Here is a 22445-nt window from a genome sequence, read left to right as displayed (position 1 = left end):
AAAATCAACAGCTAAATGAATCTTACCTTTCTTCGTAGGTGCATCTTGCACAGACAAGGTAATGAGTTTCTGATTGGCTGGCAAAATAGGCCGCTCAGACTCTGCCTGCTTCCGCTTCATTTCACGGTTGAACTGTCGCCTCTCAGCCCAGGTTCTGAATTTTTTTACGGTAACTTGTTCAAAATCAAAACGTTTTTCAAGGTAGCGTCTAAAATCCTCAAGATCTATGAAAAATAATCAAATTCAGTTATTCCTATACCTCCGCACCCAAGAAATGGACTCCCCAGGGCAAGATCAATTAAATGCAAATTTTCACTTGTACTGTCACTCATTCTGGGCTTGTTTACTCATAAGCAGTTAGCAAAGCCCTTCAGACAGCAAGAGAAGGCAAATCTGCACTCAGCAAACAGCAGCATGGAACATAAGCTTCTCTGACCAAAGCGCTGCTGTGGATTGCACTGTGTTGGTGGGAGACACACCATGACTGGCTACATGGAGAAGTTACAGCAGTACCGCTGCAGCTGTGCCCCGAAGATCAGTATTGTAGACAGTCCATTCACTACAGCTTCTTGAATAACAAAACGCTACTTCAGTGAGGCTCTGCTGCAACTTATTCATGCTCTTGTCACCTGGAGAACATCTGTATTGCACTATACACGTGACTATAACATGAGACACCCTAGAAGCTGAGGCCAGTGCAGGCTGTAGCCAACCCTTTATTCAGCAAGAAATCATTAAATACTCAGGTGCTCCATAATCCACACTGACTGCTTATTAGCTGCTGGACAGAATCCAAGGTGATCATTTTAATCTATAAACATGATACAATTTAGACCTGGTTACCTGAGGCACAGTCCCTCCTGGTGCATCTGAAACAGTATCTGAGGCAATCAATGGAAACAGAGTTCCCATTCCCTCAAGATGCATTAAAAAAGAGAGGAGGTGAAAAGCTCCTAGGATGGTGATGGGCAACCACAAATGGTGAGTGAACTGCATAAATGGCCTCCCTTCCCTTCAGTAGGGCATAAGAGCCTGCAGCCCATTGGGGCGCCACCCGTAGCCTCAGAGGCTCCCCATGTGCCCCCATCCATAATGCATCTCTCAAATTGGGACACCAAAGCTCTGTGATTCCTTGCTCCTCCCTTCCCCTCACCCAAGTATTTTTGCAGTGTTCAAAATTGCCTGATTGATGCTCCTCCTTCCCCCCCGCCCGAGTTGAGTCAGCCAATTCACAGCATTCCAGCTCCGGGCAGGAGGAAAGGAGCAGGTATGGAGTCCGAATCAGGCAAAAGTGCTGGAAGGGAGGCAGAGGAGCAAGGAAGTGCAGGACTCCAGTGCATGCGCAGCTCATGGAGTGGGACAGCCAGGGTGTCTACAGGTCACACATTGCCCACCCCTGTCCTAGCAGGGCGTTTTCTAATGATGAATTCCAAATACACTTGCTTTCTTGCTCTGTCAGAATATGAATTAGACTTTTGTTAATAGTGAACAATCAATATTCCACTTAACTTTTAGAGGGGGGCAAGACTTCTGGAATACATATGAAGGATAGCACATATTGCTTTCATTTGGAAATATCTACATTTCTACAATGGCTTATATGGTCAGTCTACTTCATCTTTACACATAGCCAAGTCGTCTACTCTACACCCCAGTGTAAACTTAAAATTTAAAGACAAACATGAACCACTGGTAACCTATACACCGCAAAAGCATTTCTGGAAAACTGTGATATACATTATTAACCAATCATTAATTGGTCACTGACAGGGTTCATACAGAGCCTTGTTTGGATAGTTGACAAGGAAGAGATTCAGAACTGTTTTCAGAGTTTTTGTACCTCCTTCAATTAAGGGTGTAATTTTTTTGTTAACAAATTGTTAGTGGTATAAACCACTAGTGGGATGTAATTGTACTGATATAGCTCACTCCCTTCAACACCCATGAACAGGGGGTCAGTAACTTGCGGCTCCAGAGCTGCGTACAGCTCTCTAAGGCCACTTGTGGCTCCAAGTTCTGCCACCTTTTATACAAAAAAACTAAATTCAGTTGCCCACTGTTAAACTCACTGAATTTAGGTTTTGTTTGTGTAAGCGGCAGAAGTCTCCAGAGCGAATGAACACTCAGCTGCGCCCCAGAACCCAAGAGAAGGAACCCATGGCAGGGAAGGGAGCCAGGGAAGAGAAAGCTGGCAGGGCAGGGAGCTGACTGGGCTGCACATGGGGGAAGTGCTAAGCCTGCAGGAGAGCTGTGGTGAGAGTCAGCCAAGCCTGCCCCTACCTGAGCCATGCAGCTGTGATGCAGCGGCCATGGAGGAGCTGCACACATGGAGGCGACTTAATCCTGGGGGCAGTGGGGTAGAGGCTGGGGCTGAAGCAGGTTAAGCCTGGGGATGGGAGGTGGTGGTTTGAGTCTGAAAGAGTTTAAACCTCAGGATGTGGAGCAGTTTGGAGCTGAGAGGGGTTAAGCCTGGGGATGTGGGGTAACAATTTTCTAACAGGTACAAACCAATGTGTGCGTGCTGTTCTTAAAATTGGGGTTATAAAAAGTATGATTTGACGTTATTAAGGACTGTCTTGTACTCCCATATACTGAGGCTCTTGAAGTATTAGTTTTGTAACTGAATTCGAAGAAATGGCTCTTTTTGCTATTTCAGTTGTAGACCCCTGCCCATGAATAAGCTACAGTACAGTTTAGCAGAATGCTGGACCTCAACTATATTGGTTTTCAACCTGTTTACTTAAATCAGTACAGAAAATGTGTGTAGACAATTCGTCTGACAGATATTAGCATAATAGTTAACAAAAGACAGACCCAAGTGGTGGTAGGTTTTATTTATTCTGTAATTTAAGACTCCTCTGATTTAAGACTCCCTAAATGCACAGAATACAAGCTTATAGAACTATATCCTGATAATTCTCAAATTTCTACAGGTAAAATACCCTGGCATTTTGACCCTCAATAATCCTCAAAAATACTCCACAGTTATACCCCTGAAGGATCAAACAGAAGTAGGGATGCTTCCCCGCACTTTGCAGATGAGGAACTGAAGCAGAGAGAAATGTGATGACTTCCCCAAGTTCAAGAAGTGAACCAGGAATAAAAATCTAGGAATCCTGACTGCCAAGCCCCTCTCCTAACATGTATTAGGCAATGTTTTCAGCACTTACCTACAGATTCATCTTTACACACTTCAACTTTGGCCTTAACTTGTCCTAAGGCTCCTGGTGCTGCATCACCCCCTGAAGGCTCTCTCTCATCTAATGGCCCAGAATCAACAGCAGTGGAGTCCGGCTCCTCTGTTTGGCAGTCCAGATCTGAAGACTTGTCTATGTGCTTTATAGGCGATACTTCCCCATTTGGGGTTATGTCATTGTTTTGTTCCCTTTCCTCATTGTCCTTCATTTTCTTATAATGCAGACAGGGAATGCTACTCAAGGGAGGATCATGTTTCTGTAAGTACAATTATGCAAAAATGTATAAATTGAAAGACAAAGAAATTACCAAAAAGAGAGATTCCAGTCAGTTTCAAGATGCATTAGAAGTAGTTGTGATACTGCATGTCTGTCCTAACTCCTGAATTCCCCTTATAGTTCTAAAGTCAAATTTTCTTTTTTAAATGCCCCTCTCCCTCCTGCTGCTCTTGCAGAATGCAAGCACAATAAAATAAAATGGATAACTAAGGGAAAGGAGAAACAAAAGTGAATGGAAGGAAAGGTCACAATACTAAACAAAACAGACAAGGATGAATGCCAGTATAGGGAAAGCAACAGCTGCATTCATGACTTTTCGCCCCATATGGAGTTCATAAATATCTGCAAAGACAAAATTGCAGATCTTCAACAAATATGACGAGAGCGCTATTGTATGGATGACAGACCTGGCGTACCAAAAAGCCTTCAAATCACAAGCTAAAGACATTCATAAAGAGATGCCTAAGGTACATCCTTCACATCAGAGGACAAGACTTGGTCACAAATTAGGAGCTTTGGAACAAAGCGGGACAAGAACCACCTGACATTCAAATCAAAAGAAGAAAGTGGGGATGGCTAGGCCACGTCCCAGAAAACCATCATTAAGCATTGTCCATCAAGCTCTCAAATGGAACCTGCAAAGACTGTGGATAACGTGGAAAAGATCTGAGACTGAAGAACAACAACTGAGATACTCCTGGGGTCAGCTAGAAGTTTTGTCCCAAGACAGAGTGAAGTGGAGGAGACCTGTAGGTTACCTATGCTTCACCCAGAGTACAAGAGTTTAAGTGAAAGACAAGTCAAGAACAGTTGTAGGCTATGTTATGATTGAGTTGGTTCTGGAATATTAGACACACTAAGAAGGTGAAGTACTACCTGAAATTCAGTGTTGACAAATGCAAAGTAATGCATACTGGAAAACAAGATCACAACTAAACATATAAAATGATGGGTTTAAATTAGCTGTTACCACTCACAAAAGAAATCATGGAGTCACTGAGGATAGCTCTCCAAAAACATCCACTCAATGTCCAGAGTCAGTCAAAAACGTTTAGAACCATTAAAGGGAATGATAAGATAGAAAATACCATATTGACTCAATATAAATTCATGTTACATCCACATTTTGAATACTGAGTGCAGAGGAGGTTGCCACATCCCAAAAAGAGATATATTGGAAGTGGAAAAGGAACAAAAAGGCAACAAAAATGATTAAGGGTAAAGAAGAGCTTCAATTGGAGGACAGAAAAATAGGACAGGGACTTTTCAAACTACAAAAGAGAATACTAAGAAGGAATATAACAGAAGTCTTTAAAATCAGTAGAGATTTGGAGAATTTAAAAAAGGAAGTGTTATTTACTCCTCCTCCAAGCACAAGAATTGGGTGTTAACAAATAAATGACAGACAGAGGGTTTTAAAAAACAAACAAACAAAAAGAAGTATTTCATCACACAAAGCAGAATCAACCTGTGGATCTCTTCGTCAGAGGATGCTGTGAAGTCCATGATTATCACAGTTTAAAAAAAAAAACACACACACAACCAACCAACCGGATAAGTTCAGGGAAGACCAGTCCATCAATGGTTATTAACCGAGATGGACAGGGATGCAAAAGCATTCTGTGAAGTGTCCCTAGCCTCTGTTACTAGAAGCTGGGAATGGGTGATGAATCTCTTGCAATTACCTGCTCTGTTCATTCTTTGGCATTGGCCACTGTCAAAAGACAGATATTAGGCTAGATGGACCATTGCTCTGATCCAGTATGGCTGTTCCTTTGTTCTTACAGAACAAATTTATGTTGGTGAGAGCAAGAAGCTGTGATCCAACAGAAGTTGGCCCAATAGTAATACTTCCAAACTAAAACAGATAAGAAATTTTCTTAACTTTCAGTACAACTACATAATTCCACTTGGGATCCTATACTTCATCCATTCTTAGCACACCATGGATGTTAAAAAAAAAAAAACAAAAAAACAAACAAAAAAAAACAAACAAACAAAAAATATAGTTGTGTCCCAGCATCCATTCCAGAATAGAACTTAAAAAGGAAAACAAAGTTAGCCTGAAAAGTCAAATTTTGTTATATCATAATTATTATATATTTTGCACATGCACGCACCCATACCCACCCACAAAATTTAACATGCTTTCAGGTAATTCAGTGAATGTTTCAATTTAAGCTAGTAGTGCTAAGGAAAACTCAGGTTTTGCAGACTCCTCTTGTAATTTGTGGGGTACTGCTTTAGATCATGGATAGCACACATCTCTTAGGAATCATGCATAAACCATTTTAAACTATAATTTAACCCTCTAAATAGAAAGAATACCTACAATTTAGATATACCTCTGCAGTATTCTAACACACAATTCTGCAATGTTGTGATAGAACATGGGAACCAGAAAGTAAGACTGTTTACTTCATTTTAATTGCCCAAACAGTAGTGTAGTGAAAAAAGAAACCACAGCTTGAACCTCTGTAGTCTGGCTCTTTCTGGTCTAGCAATATCCATGGTGCGACATTTTAACTAGATGTCCACTTAAAATGGGCGTGCCCAAGTTCCCCAAGGTCTGAGTTGGTTTACATTCACCAGTCCTCGCTCTCAGTGTTCTCTTGCAGTTCTTTAGCTCTAATTTATCTTTATATGTCTTCGAAGAGCCCAGTAAGTACTATTATTGGTAATGCTTCTACACAATCTTGACCTACCATGGTGAAGCAAATTCTCTGTTTCAGCACAAAGAGGTGCTAGACTACAAAGGTTCGGCCTGTGTATTTCAAAAAGGTATTCAGCATGAGGCTAGCGCTTGCCAAGTGAGACCAATCAGCTGTCACTGGTGGTAAGAAGGAACTGAGCACGTGACAGGTTGGCAGTGGTGCCTATATGCTGTCCATAAAGGGGGTCCATAGCTGTTCTGGTGGGTTCCACTGGAAAACTTTCTGATGATCATACACGTGACATGCACACACAGTTATAAGAAAGGACATGAGCAAGCACTTGAAGAAGAAAAAGTTACATTTAAAATAAAGTGTTTAGAACACAGGTAAAACTGTTTGAAAAAAACAAGCTTCCCTATCTGGTCATATTCCTTGAAAAACAATCTAAAGGTTTCCCCAAAGCAAAATTCCAAAACTCATGACCAATTAAAAAAAAATATATGAACAGATACCTAATACTTTTAGTTAACTCAAATATTAAAATTATAATTAGCAGCTCAGACTCCTACCCTTATGCTTCCTGTTCCCAAGAAATAAGGTCTGGACCAGGTAACAACTCTGGATTCTCTGTGCAGATAAACAGGAATGCCTGAGTTATGGAATGTCATGATCCATCCATCAGGCAATGGTTCTGTAGGAGGACGGCCACGACCTTTATGAGAGGAAAAAGAAACTTGTGCAGTGTTCACAATTTTTGGAAATAATCTGATTTGTTAAAAAAATTTGACCCGAGTACATCCTTCTACCCAAAACCTCATTACAAAACTTAGAAATGCTACAGGTACTGAGCCCCCAACCCATGGATATTAGTCCATTTTGTTTACATCTAAGACAAAACCAAAAAGTAAGAATAAGATATACCTGCAATTTGTGTAGAAACTACTGAATTTGGACATATCTATGGATTACTTCCCCAGATTTGTTTAAAAAGCAACTGTATAACTAAGCTTTTTCTAATAAAAAATTAGAACATGTATTAGTTCCATGCTATTCCCCTCTGATCTATAGTGACAAGCCAGCATGGAATCCAATGAAGCACTAGAGAAACATGGATATACCTTGTGGAAAACTATGGAATATTCTCTTAAGAGATTTTATTTTTCATTGAAGAGTTCTGCTCGCACGCTCAGAGAGAGAAATAAAAAGAGAGAGAGAGAATGAGAATATTCAGGAAACCCTTAAGCCTCTGAAGCTTTTGTCCCAAGCAGCCAGCATCAGCTACAGCCACAGTTGTCTAATGCGCTTTCCGTTCGCCAGATATGGTGAACTGGACGCTGCAGTGTGGCAAAATGCGGCTCCTTAGAGCCGCACACGTGGGGCGCCCTCTGCCCACTCCATGCATGCATCCCATCACTTAGTGAGACAAATGCATGATGTGAGTGGTGATGGCAGCTCCTCCTGTGGCTCTGGCTCAGAGCATTGGGCTCCCGAGGTCCTGGCAGCTTATAGCAAAGCTCCAACCATGGGGCGGGTGAGTCACTGGCAGTTTGCTTGTGGGGGGCATGTGCCTGGCTGGAGGGGAGATGAGGGCTGTGGCAGTTCTTACATTTCTATTGAACACCACTTAGCTAAAGACATAGGTGAAAGTCAAGGTTTCCCAGTTCACTCCTACCAGACCAAGTAAAGGTATCATTTATCTAACACAATATTTGCTCAACTGTGAAATATAGACTTCATATTTCTCTCTCACATACATACATCATTGCCTCACCAGTAGTTGCTGGCTCTTTCAGCTGGCCTCTCTCCTATAGTACTGCAATCACTGAGCTGTTCTGCCTCAACCTCCCTGACCATTATGCTCGTCATACTCTTCCTCCACTTCCACTTCCTCCTTTCACACTCTCAACTTCTCTCCCAATTCAACAGAACCATCCATTCTCCCTCCCACTTCCCCACACACTGCAACACTAAACCCTCACCATTCTGCTTGTACATTGTTACTTTCCCTTACCTTATATGTCCTTTTAGGTTGTAAGCACTGTGGGGCAGAGGATGCTTCAAGTATTTGTATAACACCTAGTACTTTACTAGAGTGCTATCATATATCAGTACTGTCAATAATGCACCCTTCCCAAGTTCCCAAAGCAGAAGGTCATTTTAGCCGTAACTGAGCCAAATTTAACAGGGCAAAAAACTCTGTATTTTAATCTCAGTAGATTCTATGGCCAACCATTCCTTTCCTTGAATGGTTATTTCTGTAGCTATCAAAGAGTAATTAGGAATCAGTTTGTCACCTGCAGTCAAGACACAACCTAAACATGATTTCATTCTACAATCTTTCATACTTAAATCAGCTACCTCTTTATAGAGGTGACAATTCCAAACATTAAAGAAAAATTTTTATGTTCACATTTAAGGCAGTATGGTCTCACTCCTTCCTACCCTGAAAGCCACAGAATGAGCTATGCCAGCTGCAAGTTAGGATAGGGTTTTGTTGGGGTTTTTCTTTTCTTAATCGTAATGTGAAAAACATTTGTCAAAATTAGACTGAGTTTAAATCCAAGATAGACATTTTTTCATTTGAATTCTTCTGTATTACTTTTGATTTAAGTGTTCTGCGATGTGTACATAGGGAATGCTACATAAATGCAAGCAACTAACTTTTCCAAGAGTTCTTCATACATGAAACATTACCTGTAAAACAAAACAACTTCAACAACAAAACTTAAGTGACAGAAGCAGAACATTTTCACTGTCTGGCCATGCCCTGATGTTAAGCGGTGAACAAAGAGGAGATAACATTCACTTGCCAATGCAGAAGCACTTCCTACATTTCTTCAGTGGCACTCTACACAGAGTTGTACCCTTGAACCGCCACATTCACCATGGACATATACTAATGTTTTGTAGAAAAGTATGCCTTGTAAGGGATTGTCTTAAAACTCTTGATCTGTTGAATATTAATATCTTGCTAGATTGTATGTGACATTATGAAGTTTTGCACTGTGTTTTCAGGGCTGGCCTTTGGAATAGGCCATGAAGACACTAGCCAAGGGGCAGCCCCGCCAAGGGAAGCACCATGAGCAGGATTAGGATCCCCACCTGACCTGCTGAGAGCAGCGGGGCTGGCAGAGACAGCAGGAAGACAGGTGAGCTGTTTTGCTGGTGGTGGGGAAACAAGCTGCAAGGCAGCAGCTTGATGACCAGCCATTGAAGCAAGGTGACTCCTCCCAAGCAGGGTCGGCCTCCTCCCTCTGCTCCATCTATGCAACTGCTCCTATTCCTGTCCCAACTTCCCCCACATCCTCCCTTTAGCCTTCCCTGACCACACTGGACTGTGACTGTCTTTGTGCCTGTTGCAGCGGAGGGCTGATGTTGGGGTCATAATCCTCTCAGCTCCTCTAAGCTGGGGAAACAGGACTGGCCAGGAACTCTGTGTGTTGCTGCCTCGCTGAGGCCAGAGCTGCTCTCAGTTGCTTGCGTCTGAACTGAAGCCTGCAAGCCACTGAGTGAGTGCTCTCTGAAAGAGACAGCACACTAATATACTCACACATGCACACATTCCCTCCCTCTGGTCTGCCCCATCTCTCACCACCACAGCTCCCTGCTTTCAGATCACTTGCCAGTTTGAGCTGTGCTGGTGCATCAGAGCTGTGCTCTCCTCCCTTTCCTTGTGTACCTTCTGGGCTGCTTGGGGAAAGAAGCACCAGTTTAGTGTGGGAGCAAACAGCAATGCCAGCTGCTTGTGCATCCAGATGGGTCAGTTTCCTTACATGGGTAAAGGGGAGGGGTGCAGGGGTTAGGGTCGTAGGAGGGAGGTGCAGGGTACAGGAATGAAGGGGACACAAGAGGGAGATGCAGGACAGGAGTGAATGGGTCACACTGAAAAGGCTGGGGCAGAAGAGGTGCAAGGTATAGGACTGAAGGAGACAGAGCACAGGATAGGGACACAGAAGGAAGGTGCAGGCATTGGGGCAAAGCTGACACAGCACAGGGGTTGAGGTACATGAGGGAAGTGCAGGGATTGGGAACCTAAAGATTCCATGGGAAACTGAAGATAATGGGGGGGCACCACCACTACATGGGGTCAGAAGCAAATTTGCCCAGGGTGCCACTTTCCCTAGGGCTGGTTGCCCATGTACGTACATGCAACTAAAATATGTAGTTATCTCCCATAACCACCCTTTCATGTACAACAATGGAGTAGACAGATGCACTTATGGCTAAAGGGGATCCACACTCCCAACAATGATCTCAGATTTCTCAGAATACGCACATAGACGATGCAGACAGACCCCATTTCACAAGCATACATCTTTCCTACAAAACTGCAAGAAACTATAAAACAAAAGGAATTAACATCATAACTTAGCTTCTCTCCCCGCATATCTCAACTCCCGGCAATATCTGGAGGAAAAAAAAACCACTTAGAATTGAAGAGGATGATCTCAGGCTAGAAAGCAGTTCCAGCCCGTGTACTGAAGATCTGTGACCTCTTTGTATCATCAGGGTGAGATATTACTTGATTAAAATCCTGTTTATTTTAGAGAACTCAGATTGCAAATTTACTTACAATTATTATGTAAACCACTCTGATCCCTATGCTTACCACTTATAATCACTTTGTTTACCTTTCTGTAGTTAATTTTTTTTTTTAAAACATAAAACTGCTTTCATTGACATGCCCATGGGAAATCTCAACTGAGTGCACGAAGGCTAGTGTGTCCCTTATCCACAATAAGGGAGGAGTAAACTGGGTAAAGAACTTAAACTGGTCAGGCTTCTGGCCAAGGCAAGACAGTACAGTGCTAAGGTTCAAGGCATGGAGGAACTGGCTAGTGCCTCTCTATTGTTGATTCATGATTGAGAAGAACTCATGTAACTCAGCTGGGTGTCTTCCTTCCCGTGAATGTCTGTAAGTGTGGCACCTGCCAGAAGTTTATGGCTTGCCAACAGCCTCGCAGTCTGAGTGTGCGCCCAGGCTAGTGGCACAGAGGGCTCAGCCATCCCAAAGTCCAAGTTGCACCCTTGGAAGTCTGTCACATCTCCATAAATGGATACCATAAATTTGCACATTGCAGAGAAGGACCGAACATAAACATTTTCAAACATTAAATTCAAAAGTCTAGAAATTTAGAGGCCCCTCAATAGTAAGAACCTTATCAATCTCTCTTAACTAAGTACCTATATTGAATTACATACATGGACCACAGAAAAATCAGAGGTTTAATGAACAGTAACTTACTTTTCAGTACAGTTTTTATTTTGGTCATCATTGGCTGCACACTTGTCTCTCCATCAGATGGATGGTCACTCTCCCCTCCATATTTCTCATCTATTCTCCTCTTTTTGGGAGCGCGAAGGCTCTCTTCAAGCAGAGCATCCACATCATTATCAAAATCATCCTGAAAAAGACATGGTCAGATACCATCCTTCTATAGCTACTACCGTCCCTTGCTCTGTCAAGAAAGTAGACACATTTTTTTTATACACAGTTTGTCTATGGAGCTAGATGAAAGATTCCCAATGCCATGGAAAGGAGACTGAAAAACAAGGAGGTACATATTTATAAGTGGTCAGTGGATCCGCAACTGATATTTTGTTACCATCTGAAAGAAACTGAATGAAGCCCTTAAAGAGTCTGTTAAAAGGCAATGTACAATACAGAGCTGAATTCAGTATCTTCTGAAGTCTTTTGCTGTATCAGTCAAAAACGTTAATCGACAAAGTTACCACCATAAATTAAATTATTCTTTACTTTTTCAATTAAAGTTGTGCCTAACATAGAATTTTCTTCTGTTGAAAAACTTTGCATTTTTGTCTTCAGGACTACAACTTCTTAGATGCTGTCTTTAATATAATCTTTGCACATTTTTTATAATCACTTGGTAAAAATTATTTACATACCTCATAAGAGTAATTCAAGGTTTCTTCATCCACTTTATCTCTTTGAACGATTGCTTTAGACGTGAACCCTCCTCCTTCTTCATCAATTTCCATCAAATTGTCAGTAAAATCTTCTAACTCATCCAAAACTGCATATTCCACTCTCTTTTCCTGATCAATATCATTTTCATCATCCTTCTTGTCATCATTTTCACCCCCTACACCTACAGTTTTACTGTTACCACCACCAAAAGGACAAACATACAAATCCCCATTGACATTATTAATACTAAAATCTGTATCTGGTTTATAATCTTGCTCAGCTCCAGTGTACAGAACTTTTCTGTCTTTGCTTTTACAGCTTTCTGTAAAGCTAACACTAATTTTTACATCTTTAAGTAACTTAAGATCAGGGGTGAACTTTCGAACTGAAGGTGCATGACGAGCAGTTCTTGGGCTTTGGTCACTATTATTAGGGTCTATTATAAGACGAGTTTTGTAGCAAGCAGATCCCTTTGTCAGAAGCTGTGTTCTGCAGGCAGTGTGCGTGTCCCCAGCAGGGGTATCTGACTGTCCATCACCACCAGAGCCAACGTCCATTACCTCTGCGTCACTGGACGTTTGCAGGGGAGGTGGTGGAGGCTGTTCATTAGGCGGCAGAGGTGGGGGACAAGCATGGTTCTCCACATTCATTTCTCTTGCAGGTTCTTTGGGGAGGGGAGGTGCATTTTCAGTTTTCTCCATATTTAAAAACTGTAAAACTAATGTTTTAAAAAAACAAGGCTTTAAATAAACTTATACAATCTATATCCTAACATGCATAAGTCCATCAAGACAGGTTTTTCATGTTATATTCAATATGCAACACTGATGATTCAGTTAAGCTGACTACATTGTTCTTTTCATTAATGTAGACAGCTTTCAGAATCACTGTCTCAATTATTGGAAATCACAATGCATTCAGCTTAATAGCTGAAGACTAAGTAGAGTGCATCTTCATTGAACAAGCAGTCTCCTTTTCTTCTTTCAACCTACAAAAAGAAAAAGATATTTGTCACAGAAAATCTTGAAAGCCAACTGTCCCGTTCAGAGGTGAAAATGGAATTCCTTCCCAAACTCTTAATTAAAAAGGTTATTTGCATTTCTATTTAACTTTCAACTGGTTGTAATGCTCTTTTCAATAGAATGAGAGTTTTCACTGCTTCTCTGTGTACCAGAATCACATTATGCCAGCATAAACCAATTGGTAGCTACTGCTGCATGACCAGCAGGTACAAAGCACTGATTTTTAAATGGGTCAAATAATAACAGCTGTTTGAGTATGAAGTATCTTAACAATAGGATGCTATCAATCTGCATAATCAAAAGACAGTTTGCAATGTTAATGCCAGTCAAATTTTAAGCCTTCACTATTTGACCACATTCCTGAAAAGTACAGTAGATTATTTTCTTCCATGTTCAACTCACTATTTGCAATATTTTGCAGAGCAGTTTAACAATCAGAAACTACTCTTTGGATATGAAAAGAAAATTTGATCACCTACTAAAGTCATGAGTAGAGCTTTTCTAAGTAGGGATATTATCAGCTGTGTGATCTTATATCCATGACTATTACAAGTCACTTGAATTCTTCACGTATGACAGAAATTTAGAATCTAAATCCAGAGTGCTGTAACTGAAGTCTTGTACTTTTAGCAGCATCTACTAGCCAAAGTATTTTATGTACTTTAGATTGGCACTAGCATTCAATTACTCTATGTAACTCTACACTTACATGGAATAAGCTCTCAACACCATCTTCCTAGTCTTTCGATATAAATGTGGGAAGAAGGGAGGAGATTAATTATATTTTAGTTTTCTGTGCAGTGCTCTGAGTATCTGGGGAAGAAAAGAAACTACTTTTATGGTTATTTCTTACCTGCTAATCTGGTTTCTCTTAAGACCCTTTGTGACCTTAGGTTTCTCTAAGACCCCTACCGTGTTTTTAAGATCTCCTGCCATTAGGAAATAGTGATGTTACTCCCCCTGCAAGTCATCTGACTGAGCCTGCTCTGTTCAAACACCTTCCCAGGTAGTAGTAAAATTGTACCAACACATTTCAGAAGTCTTAGCCAGTGGTATCACCACATAACATATGAAAGAAACCCAGGCAAGAAGTCTGGGGTGCCACAGAGAAACTTAGCTGTGGGCAGGGCACTTCGGCTTAGCGGAAGCAGTCCCTCCTACCCCCCATTTCATTTGTTAACCAGTTAACCAAAAGGATTCTGCATCCTCACTGAACATTCACTCAATAGGCTATTCAGTGAGATTGGCTACAGACCACCAAGTCAAACATGGAAACAAGAGGAGCACCTATCTTATAAGCAAGCAAAAAAGCTGTATTATCATCATGGACTTAATCTGAGTGACATACTGAAAGTATTATGTTCCCATTACTAAAACACCCTCACACGTGCTCTATATTCTATAGGACAACCTCCAAACTCAAGAAGCATTGTATCCCAGATAGAGAAATTTCGTAAAAAACGTCATCTTCACAAATAGGAGCAGAGTACAAAGCTAGAAATTAGTGATAAAGTAAGGTACAGTTGTGATCCTGATCACATTTATTAAATCCAAACTAGCCAGATAGCTGATACCTTTAAAGGAAAAGGTTTCACTAGGCTGAAAGTTGCAAGTCAAAATCAGTTGGAAGAAAGAATTTACACAGAAAAATTTAATTCAGCTGTTCAAGAACAAGATGTCAAATCAGTAATATTCCCTCAAGTGAGACAGAAGGCTTCACGGTTTACAAATCCTGCCTAGCTACTAAATACACACACACACACACCCCACCCCCCATGAACAAGCAGAAGAATGGGAAACCTGAGAGGCAGTAAATATAAATCAGAAACTAGGAATTACAGAAAACTGCTAACCAAAACCAAAAGACAAACAGAAATATATGGACAGCACAGTTAAATGATAAGAGCTTTTTGTTTAATTATATTAGAAACAAAAAGAATCCTAACACCGGCACTGACGCATGACTAGACGGAAATGGTAGAATAGTCAGTAATAATGTCGAGATGGCAGGCATGTTCAACAAATATCTGTTAGGGGGATATGGAAAAAGAGAGATGGCAGTCATATTACCCGAAAATTAAACACTTTCCATTTGAATAGTAAAATTTAGAAGAATGTTAAAAACAGCAGCTATTGCACTTTTTTCTTTTTTTAAATCAGAAGTTTAAAATGGGGTCTGGCAAGACAATCTGTTCTTGGCTCCAGGCTATTTAACACACTAATGATATGGAAGAAAAAGTCATCAGCAATCACAAAGATTGGAGACGTGGTAAATAATTACGATGACAGAGTGCTCTAGATCACTTGGTAAGCTCAGTGCAAGCAAACAATAAGCACAACCCAAAGTTAATTTGCACATCTATGTACAAAGAATGCAGGACATACTTAAAAGGACTACAACAGGAAGCAATGACTCCAAGAAAGACTGGGGAGATCACAATGAATTAGCACCTGAACTTGAATTCCCACTGAGCTGGTGGGGCCAAAAAAATTAATGTAATCCTTTGGTTCAGTGGTGGGCAACCTAGACTAATGATTAGGTCACATGAGTAGCCCTCCTCCTCCATCTCAGTGAGCCACATGATTGTCATAACCAAGACAGTCTCCTGGGATAAGGTAGTTTTGCTAACTGTGCTTGCATCTCTAGAATTTGCAGGGTATGCAGACTGAATGTAGCAGTGCTTTGAGCGGCTGCAGAGGAGGTCCATGGCTCTCTCAGTCAATGTTGTGTGCAAACTGCATCCATCTCACTTCATGCGCCTTTGCCTTACATGTGTCATTTTAGTAATACTAGAAGTACAAAAAATTATAGACTCATGAAAACCAATGGACACTAGCAACCCTGTGCATGGGAAATGGTAAACAAAATGTCTTGTGGGCCACACATAGAGCCCTACTAAAATAAACCCATCTTTTCTGGATGGGAAGCCACTGGCAATTAGTTTTAATTTTAATTTAGTTTTAGAAGTCCTTCATAGCTGATACATGAAACAGGGTACTGAAGCTGTTTATCCATTCCATCCTAAAATGGCAGCAAGACTGTTATAGTCCATTTTTTTAAGAAGCAATCTGACCTGCTATTTTTCACCAAGCTCTGAAACACCCCATACTGTGTGAAACTCTGCACATTTATACCATAAATTAGAATGCATCCAATACAAAACCTCATTTTCCTCACATATATCCACCTAATGGCCAGACTGAATTATGTAAATTCCTAGATTCTGCAAGGTAAAATAAACTTTTCATCAGAATGTTTTGGCCAAAAGGAAGACAAAACCAATAATCTCAGCATGAATCTCCAGATCTGAACAAGTGGGTCTGCTCCACGAAAGCTCATAAACTAATAATTTTGTTCTTTAAGGTGCTACATGACAGTTTGTTTTGTTAGCATAAATTCAGTAACTGGGCGAACCAATGCTTCCTAAACAGCCCAGGTTCTCCAGGAGGAATATTAAGAAAGATTCTGGCTGTAAAGAGTAGAAATTACGTGTACAGACTCAAAATCCCGAGAACGAAAGTAGTGTCCCCTCTCAGAGATAATAGATTCCTGAACTTGAAGAAGAGTTTACCGCTTTGTCTGTCCCAAAAAACTAGACTCAACTAGAAAGATCATCACACTATAAATTGCGTGGGAAAAGGAAAATGCAGCAGTTAGTATATTTCCAGCTACAGCTTGACAACTTTATTTTTGGGCCAAGTTTTATGGTAACAGGAACAGTAGAGGACAGACACTTCACTGCCAAGATGTCTGTGCTTTGTATACTGTCTAGTTGTTGAACTATACAGCAGTGTTATTGCCTAGAAAATTATTGCTGCTTAGTCCTTCCTTCATGTCAGAGTTAAACTGCCTGTGACTTGGTTTCTGCTCCTTATTTGGAATGCTGTTAAGAAGGTCCAAGGTGATTTTAAGCCAACTTTGTGTTTCTTGCATTGTGTGTCCTGTGACTGTCTGCAGGTATTGAAGCTGCTGTAAGTCTTTTCTAACTTACCCTTTGCACCATGGAAAGCACAGAAGCACTCCCAGTCATATCCCCACCCTAACCTCTGACATCAGGAGCTGAGTGACAGAACCTACAAAGAGCAGGTGGGAAGATGCCCTTTTGTGCTCAGCATTTTGCAGGGGCTGCTTCTACTCCCTGTAAAGACCTGTTTTCCAAGGGTACAATTTGGAGGACCTTATAACAGAACCAAGTGGAGCCTGGATCAAGAAGGCCAACAAGAAGGCCCACGCTAGATCCACTAACGCTATTATGGAACTCAGATCCTCAAGACATGCCCTCAGCTATTAGAGACTCACCTGTTATTGCAGCTTCACTGTTAAAATATTCCAAAATGAACTGCTTGCCTATCTAGGTATTAAATTATTGGCCCCAGAAGACATTCACTCCTACAGTAGAGACAAATTCTCGTTTGTCATCCAGACATTAGCACACATCTTCAAGGAATCTAACGACTAAGCCATATAAACCTCATGACCATACTAAACAACTACCTATGTAAATCTAACTAACATCACCCTTTCAGAAAACTAAGAACTACATATAGCATTGAGAAGATGCAGAGTGGGAATTAAGCATCCTGGGCATTCAGAACAAAAAAAAAAAAAAAATCTTACGTAACTTCTGATAAACTAACTTCATAGACCACCTGAATTATAGAAAGCCAAACCTACATCTGGAAGGCGAACATGAAAGAGTGCATTTTTCTGCATTTTATTAAGACAGATGCTGTCGTAGATTATTAAACCCACCAAGAATAGCACTCAATCACAAATCAAAATACAATTCATCCCAATTATTGCTGTCTTTCTGAGTACATCCTTTGAAGGAAACACGTTCTTGGTACAAGATAAAATCTGGTGGAGTAGCCACGACACATGAAAATATCTAGCACCCAGCAATGTGAATGGAGTAAGTCAAAGGCAAAGCTCTGAGAGTCTAAAATTAAGTTCCTCATTAGAAACTGTACATCCCCTGTGTATAACATCCAGAAAGGATGAGTGGTTCAGAAGAAACCTGAGCCCTCCCTATGGCTAACTCTAACCACTGTCTTCACCTGCCTCATCCTCTTGCTCCAGAAAGCCATGTGGGCCACTTATATAATCAATAAAGTTTAGAAGTCCAACCAAAAAAACCCCAAACAAAAAAAACAGACAAATTCCACAAACAATTTCTCATTCAGGATTATCTATCATCATGTCATCAATATCTGCCACATTTGCATGACAACATTGCCCTCAGCAGAGAAATTCTTTTCTGCTTATGAAACAGACTGTTCTGAAGAGAAAAAGCCAAATTAACCATGGTCACAAAATCAGAGCTGAGCATCTGAAGGAGAAGGCCCCATAAATCACTACCACACACAACAGTTCACCTTCTTCCACGTCACCAATCTTTGCACAGAAAAAGATGTTATGAAGGTAGCTAATCCCTGGAGCTGATCAAACTGCCCAATAACAAACAGGGATATAGCCATGATCTTCTCAAGCTAAAGAAAGCATATATATGCAATACAGATGGTAAGGCCACATCAATGCAGATAAACACAAGGCACACTCGTGCAGCCAGAGATGATGACCATTTTGTTCAACATGGTCACATCCCCAACTGGAAAAAGCAGCCTAAACTGCACCTTAAATTAGCACCTCCTCAAAGAGTGAAACTGCTTCATTTACAGCATGACCAACTTGCTAATATGATTTCAATGCTTTGCTCACAGTAGGAGAGGGGGCAGTATTGGAACCATTTGCAGTTCTGCGAAGTACAGGGAAGAATAAGGAAGGCTTCCATTCACCCCACAACTACGTTTCGGTTTCCTAAACATAACAAGAGAGAGGGAACAAACAAATCATAAGGCACTTTTTAAGGTAATTTTGGGCCAAGAAACACCATATCAGCGCCAACTGACCACCTCCCCGCATAGTGTTCATCTACTATAGATCTGAGAGAGTTTGTCCATCTGTGTTTGTCCATTCGTCTGTAAGTCCATTTGTTCAAGAACTCCTCCTAAACGGTAAGGCCTAGGACAATTTGGTATGCAGACTCCTTTTATGCAAACTTCAAGCATAAAATTATGGGAGAGACTGTGCCAGAATTATGGGATGAGACTGGAATTTGATTGTTTCTCATAAAAGGGAAAGGGATGAGTCTGGCAGGAGGGACAGTTATACTGCAGCATGACCACAGAGGGGCACAGCAAAGAGCCAGAGAGAGGGACTAGGAAAGCTATAATTCCACTGGGCCAGTAGTGAGCAGGGACAGAGCTATGGACTACAGTAGACGCATTTCTGGTCAGTTTCCCGGCTCCTGCCAGCTCAGAGAGCCTAATGCCTCTTCTCCCCAGCTTCCCTCAGCTGTGAGAAGCTGCACTGGGTAGACAGCTGTGGCAGTGCGGCTTCTCCCAGCTGGGGGAAGCCAGTGGGACGCCGCACTGCTGCAGCTGCACACCTGGCTTCCCCCAACTGGGGGAAGTCGGGGGACAGACAGCTGCTGCATAGTGGCTTCTCCCAGCTGGGGGAAGCCAGAGAGAAGCTGCAGGGAGCTGGGTGGGCAGACAGCCATAGAGCAGCTTCAAGCTGTGCTTAACTCACATTAATGCAAGTTAAATACAACTTCAAATTGTGCATTTCGGGGGTTTACTGTATACCTTCTAGAGAGTTAACCTGTCTGTCCCCCAACTAAGGGACATATATCCCTTCCCCAGCTGTGCCCAGTGTCACTGCAGTGGCCATGGACAGGCACACTCTCGCCTGGCACCAAGTGAGGGCTGAAGTTCACCCCTCTTCTCAGGGCAGCCTGCACCCTGAACCCCTCATCCCTAGTCCCACCCCAGAACAAGGATTTAAATGAAGCGGGGGGGAACAAAACTTTATTTAAAATCCAAGCAATGCTGGCTAAATCTTTTAGTATGAATATAAAGTAGTAACACTTTATGAAAATCTCTGATCTAATCATAACAAAAAGAGAAAATTCACCAAACAAAAAGACTTAACACTAAGTTCTTTGACTGTCTAGACATCTCCCACCTACTAGAAACAGAAAAACAAAAACTGTTCAGCCAGCCACCGCCCTCACTGCAACTGGGAAATGACAGCATCGCCTGCTTCTTTTCTCCACCTGATGGTAGGAAGACTTGTGCCCATTGCCTAGGTTGGCAAAAGAGTGTTTTAGAGGAAATGTTAAATAGATGCCATTATATTGGGACAAGGGGATGGTGGGAGGAGCTGTTATTGGCTTGGTAGGTATCAGGTACAGAATTCTCAATCCCCAGTCAGGAAGGAAGGAAGAGGTAGAGGAGATCCTCATTGGCTGGAACCAAGGGAAACCTCCTTGCTCACATAAATGGATCCGCACAAGAATCTTCACTGTTTAAAAGTAGTAAGAAGGAGGTCTGGGGGTGGGAGCTTCTCCATTCCCCTGATCTTCACCAAGGTATTGGGGTGCACTGTAATTACTTTTGAGGTGGTCAGAAAAGAATCCTTCCTGTTATCCCAAAGTGACAGAGGGACTCAGGAGGCTATACATGGCCCCCCACTGTTACCCGACTGTGAAACCTTGTAGGTGAAGGGTGGGACAGCAGGATGACATGCTGGCTTCTCATTACCCCAACGTGAAAAAAGGAGTCAGAAGAAGGGGGTAGAAGGGACGAAGTTCTCCTAAACTGTTGCCATTAGCAAAAAGGGGCTGAAAAGACCTGCCCTGCCCCCCGCCATCCCTCTCCTCCCATTACACAGAGGAAATGAACGCGCGCAGAGGGGACATGCCAAGGGAAATATTCCCCGTCATCCAAGGGGGAGCGTGCGCTGGGGGTGAAGGGAGACGCCTCTCCATCACCCATGCCGGGGGCAGGAGCAGTGCATGGGGGACGGAACCACATAGGGCCATAGGAAGTGCGGGCAGGAATGCTCCATATTATTGCGGGCGAGAGAGAGGGTGCAGCAGATATAATCCCCCATCTCTAGGGAGGTCGTCGCCATTACAGGGGGAAAGGGGGAACGGGGCGCCTCTTTACTCGCACCGAGGCCGAGGGGAGGGCAACTCGAAAGGCGGAGCACGCAGGGAGGAAGGGGAACACTGGCCCCGTTATCTCGATGCGAGGGACAGACGGAGGACTGTCTCGTGGGGCGTTGGGTGGGAGGGCAGGAAATCCTCTCCATCACCCCGGCGTCGGAGCAGCACCAAGCAAGCGGCTGGGCCGCAGGCCTCATTGTTACTCGCCCGCCTTCTTCGACGCTGGAGTCTGGGGGCTTAGCACCCACCTGGGCCATTCCGGGTGTCCCCCGCCGCGTCACTTTTCCGGGCCGGGAGAGTGCCTCGGCCGCCACCTACTCCGCTTCACAAGAGCCGCCACCCCCACCCAGCCGCCACCATCTTGAAAGGCCTGCTTCAAGTGGCTCCTGTTCCCGCGGGCGGGACTATCCTGACCTGAACCAATCAAGGTAGTAAGATCAGCCGTCTGTCGCTGCAGCGCCGCGCTCTATTGGCTGCTTCTCGATCGTGTCAGGTCGCTCAGCGAATAGAAACATACGTAGGAGACGCCCTAGTGAAAAGTGACCAACGGGAGAAGGGTGGAGGCGGGAGTTAGGAAGGGCGCGGGGAGAGGAAAAATGAGGTCTGTGGCCGCAAGAATGGGCGGGCAAGCAAGCAGGCGCGGGGCCCGTTGTTAAGGCCAGGGCAGAATGAGTGATGGAAGTCCTGGGCGCCGGTCAAGAGATGCGGGTTGTCTCGTCTGTTGCCAGGGTAACCATCACCATGGTATCCAAGAACCCTTAAGGCCCGCCCCCAGAGTCAGTTTCAGGGAAATCCCAATTATGGTTAGGACAACAAAACATAGGGCGCGCTAAGTGAGTGCACAACCACTAGGGGGTCAGGGACAGTGACCGTGCCAGGCAGTGCACCACAGGGTGACTTCTCTGGATGCCTCTGCACGGGGGCCTAACGGCTGCTCTGCCCAAGGCCCCAGATGAAGGGGAAGATTTAGGTCAGAAGAGTTTAAACTTACTGCACCCCCAGCAGGTTGTTCAGACCAAGACTTGAACAGTGTTTTAAAATGGACTAGATAAATTCTTGGAGGTTACGTCCGTCAGTGCACATTACCCAGGATAAGTAGGAATGGTGTCCTTAGCGTGTGTTTGTCAGAGGTTCAAAATGGATGTCAGGGGAGGGATCACTTTAGTGATTACCAGTTCTGTTCACTCCCTCTAGGGCATCAGGCATGGTTGGAAGACAGGATGCTGGGCTAGATCGACCTTTGGTTTGACCCAGTTCACTAGACCCCCACATACACGATTTTGACTTACGTGTTCTTTGCATTAACACGAGTCAAAATTATGAGTGGCTGTCACCTGGCTCCCAGTTACTCCCAA

The 22445-nt window shown here is 42.9% G+C and overlaps 1 protein-coding gene across 3 annotated transcripts in view; it reads right to left on the bottom strand.

Annotated features, from left to right (window-relative positions):
- The window catches only part of DGCR8 (DGCR8 microprocessor complex subunit), a 53814-nt gene extending 32372 nt beyond the window's left edge, over positions 1-21442 (bottom strand). For 2 of the 3 annotated variants that reach the window (XM_075012402.1, XM_075012404.1), the window contains exons 1-6: positions 21339-21442; positions 12035-13044; positions 11373-11532; positions 6697-6839; positions 3171-3453; positions 27-224 (exon numbers count right to left, since the gene is read on the bottom strand). In XM_075012402.1, the coding sequence (XP_074868503.1) occupies positions 27-224; positions 3171-3453; positions 6697-6839; positions 11373-11532; positions 12035-12757 (1507 nt within the window). In that variant the 5' untranslated portion in view covers positions 12758-13044; positions 21339-21442. Of the gene's footprint in view, positions 1-26; positions 225-3170; positions 3454-6696; positions 6840-11372; positions 11533-12034; positions 18961-21338 lie in introns of those variants that run through there. The other variant, XM_075012403.1, reaches the window with a different exon arrangement.
- Between the last annotated feature and the right edge of the window lie 1003 nt (positions 21443-22445).

The sequence above is a fragment of the Carettochelys insculpta genome, chromosome 18 (genome assembly GCF_033958435.1).
Source record: "Carettochelys insculpta isolate YL-2023 chromosome 18, ASM3395843v1, whole genome shotgun sequence".
In the NCBI taxonomy this organism is placed as follows: Eukaryota; Metazoa; Chordata; order Testudines; family Carettochelyidae; genus Carettochelys; species Carettochelys insculpta.
This window is presented reverse-complemented; position numbering and strand designations above follow the sequence as displayed.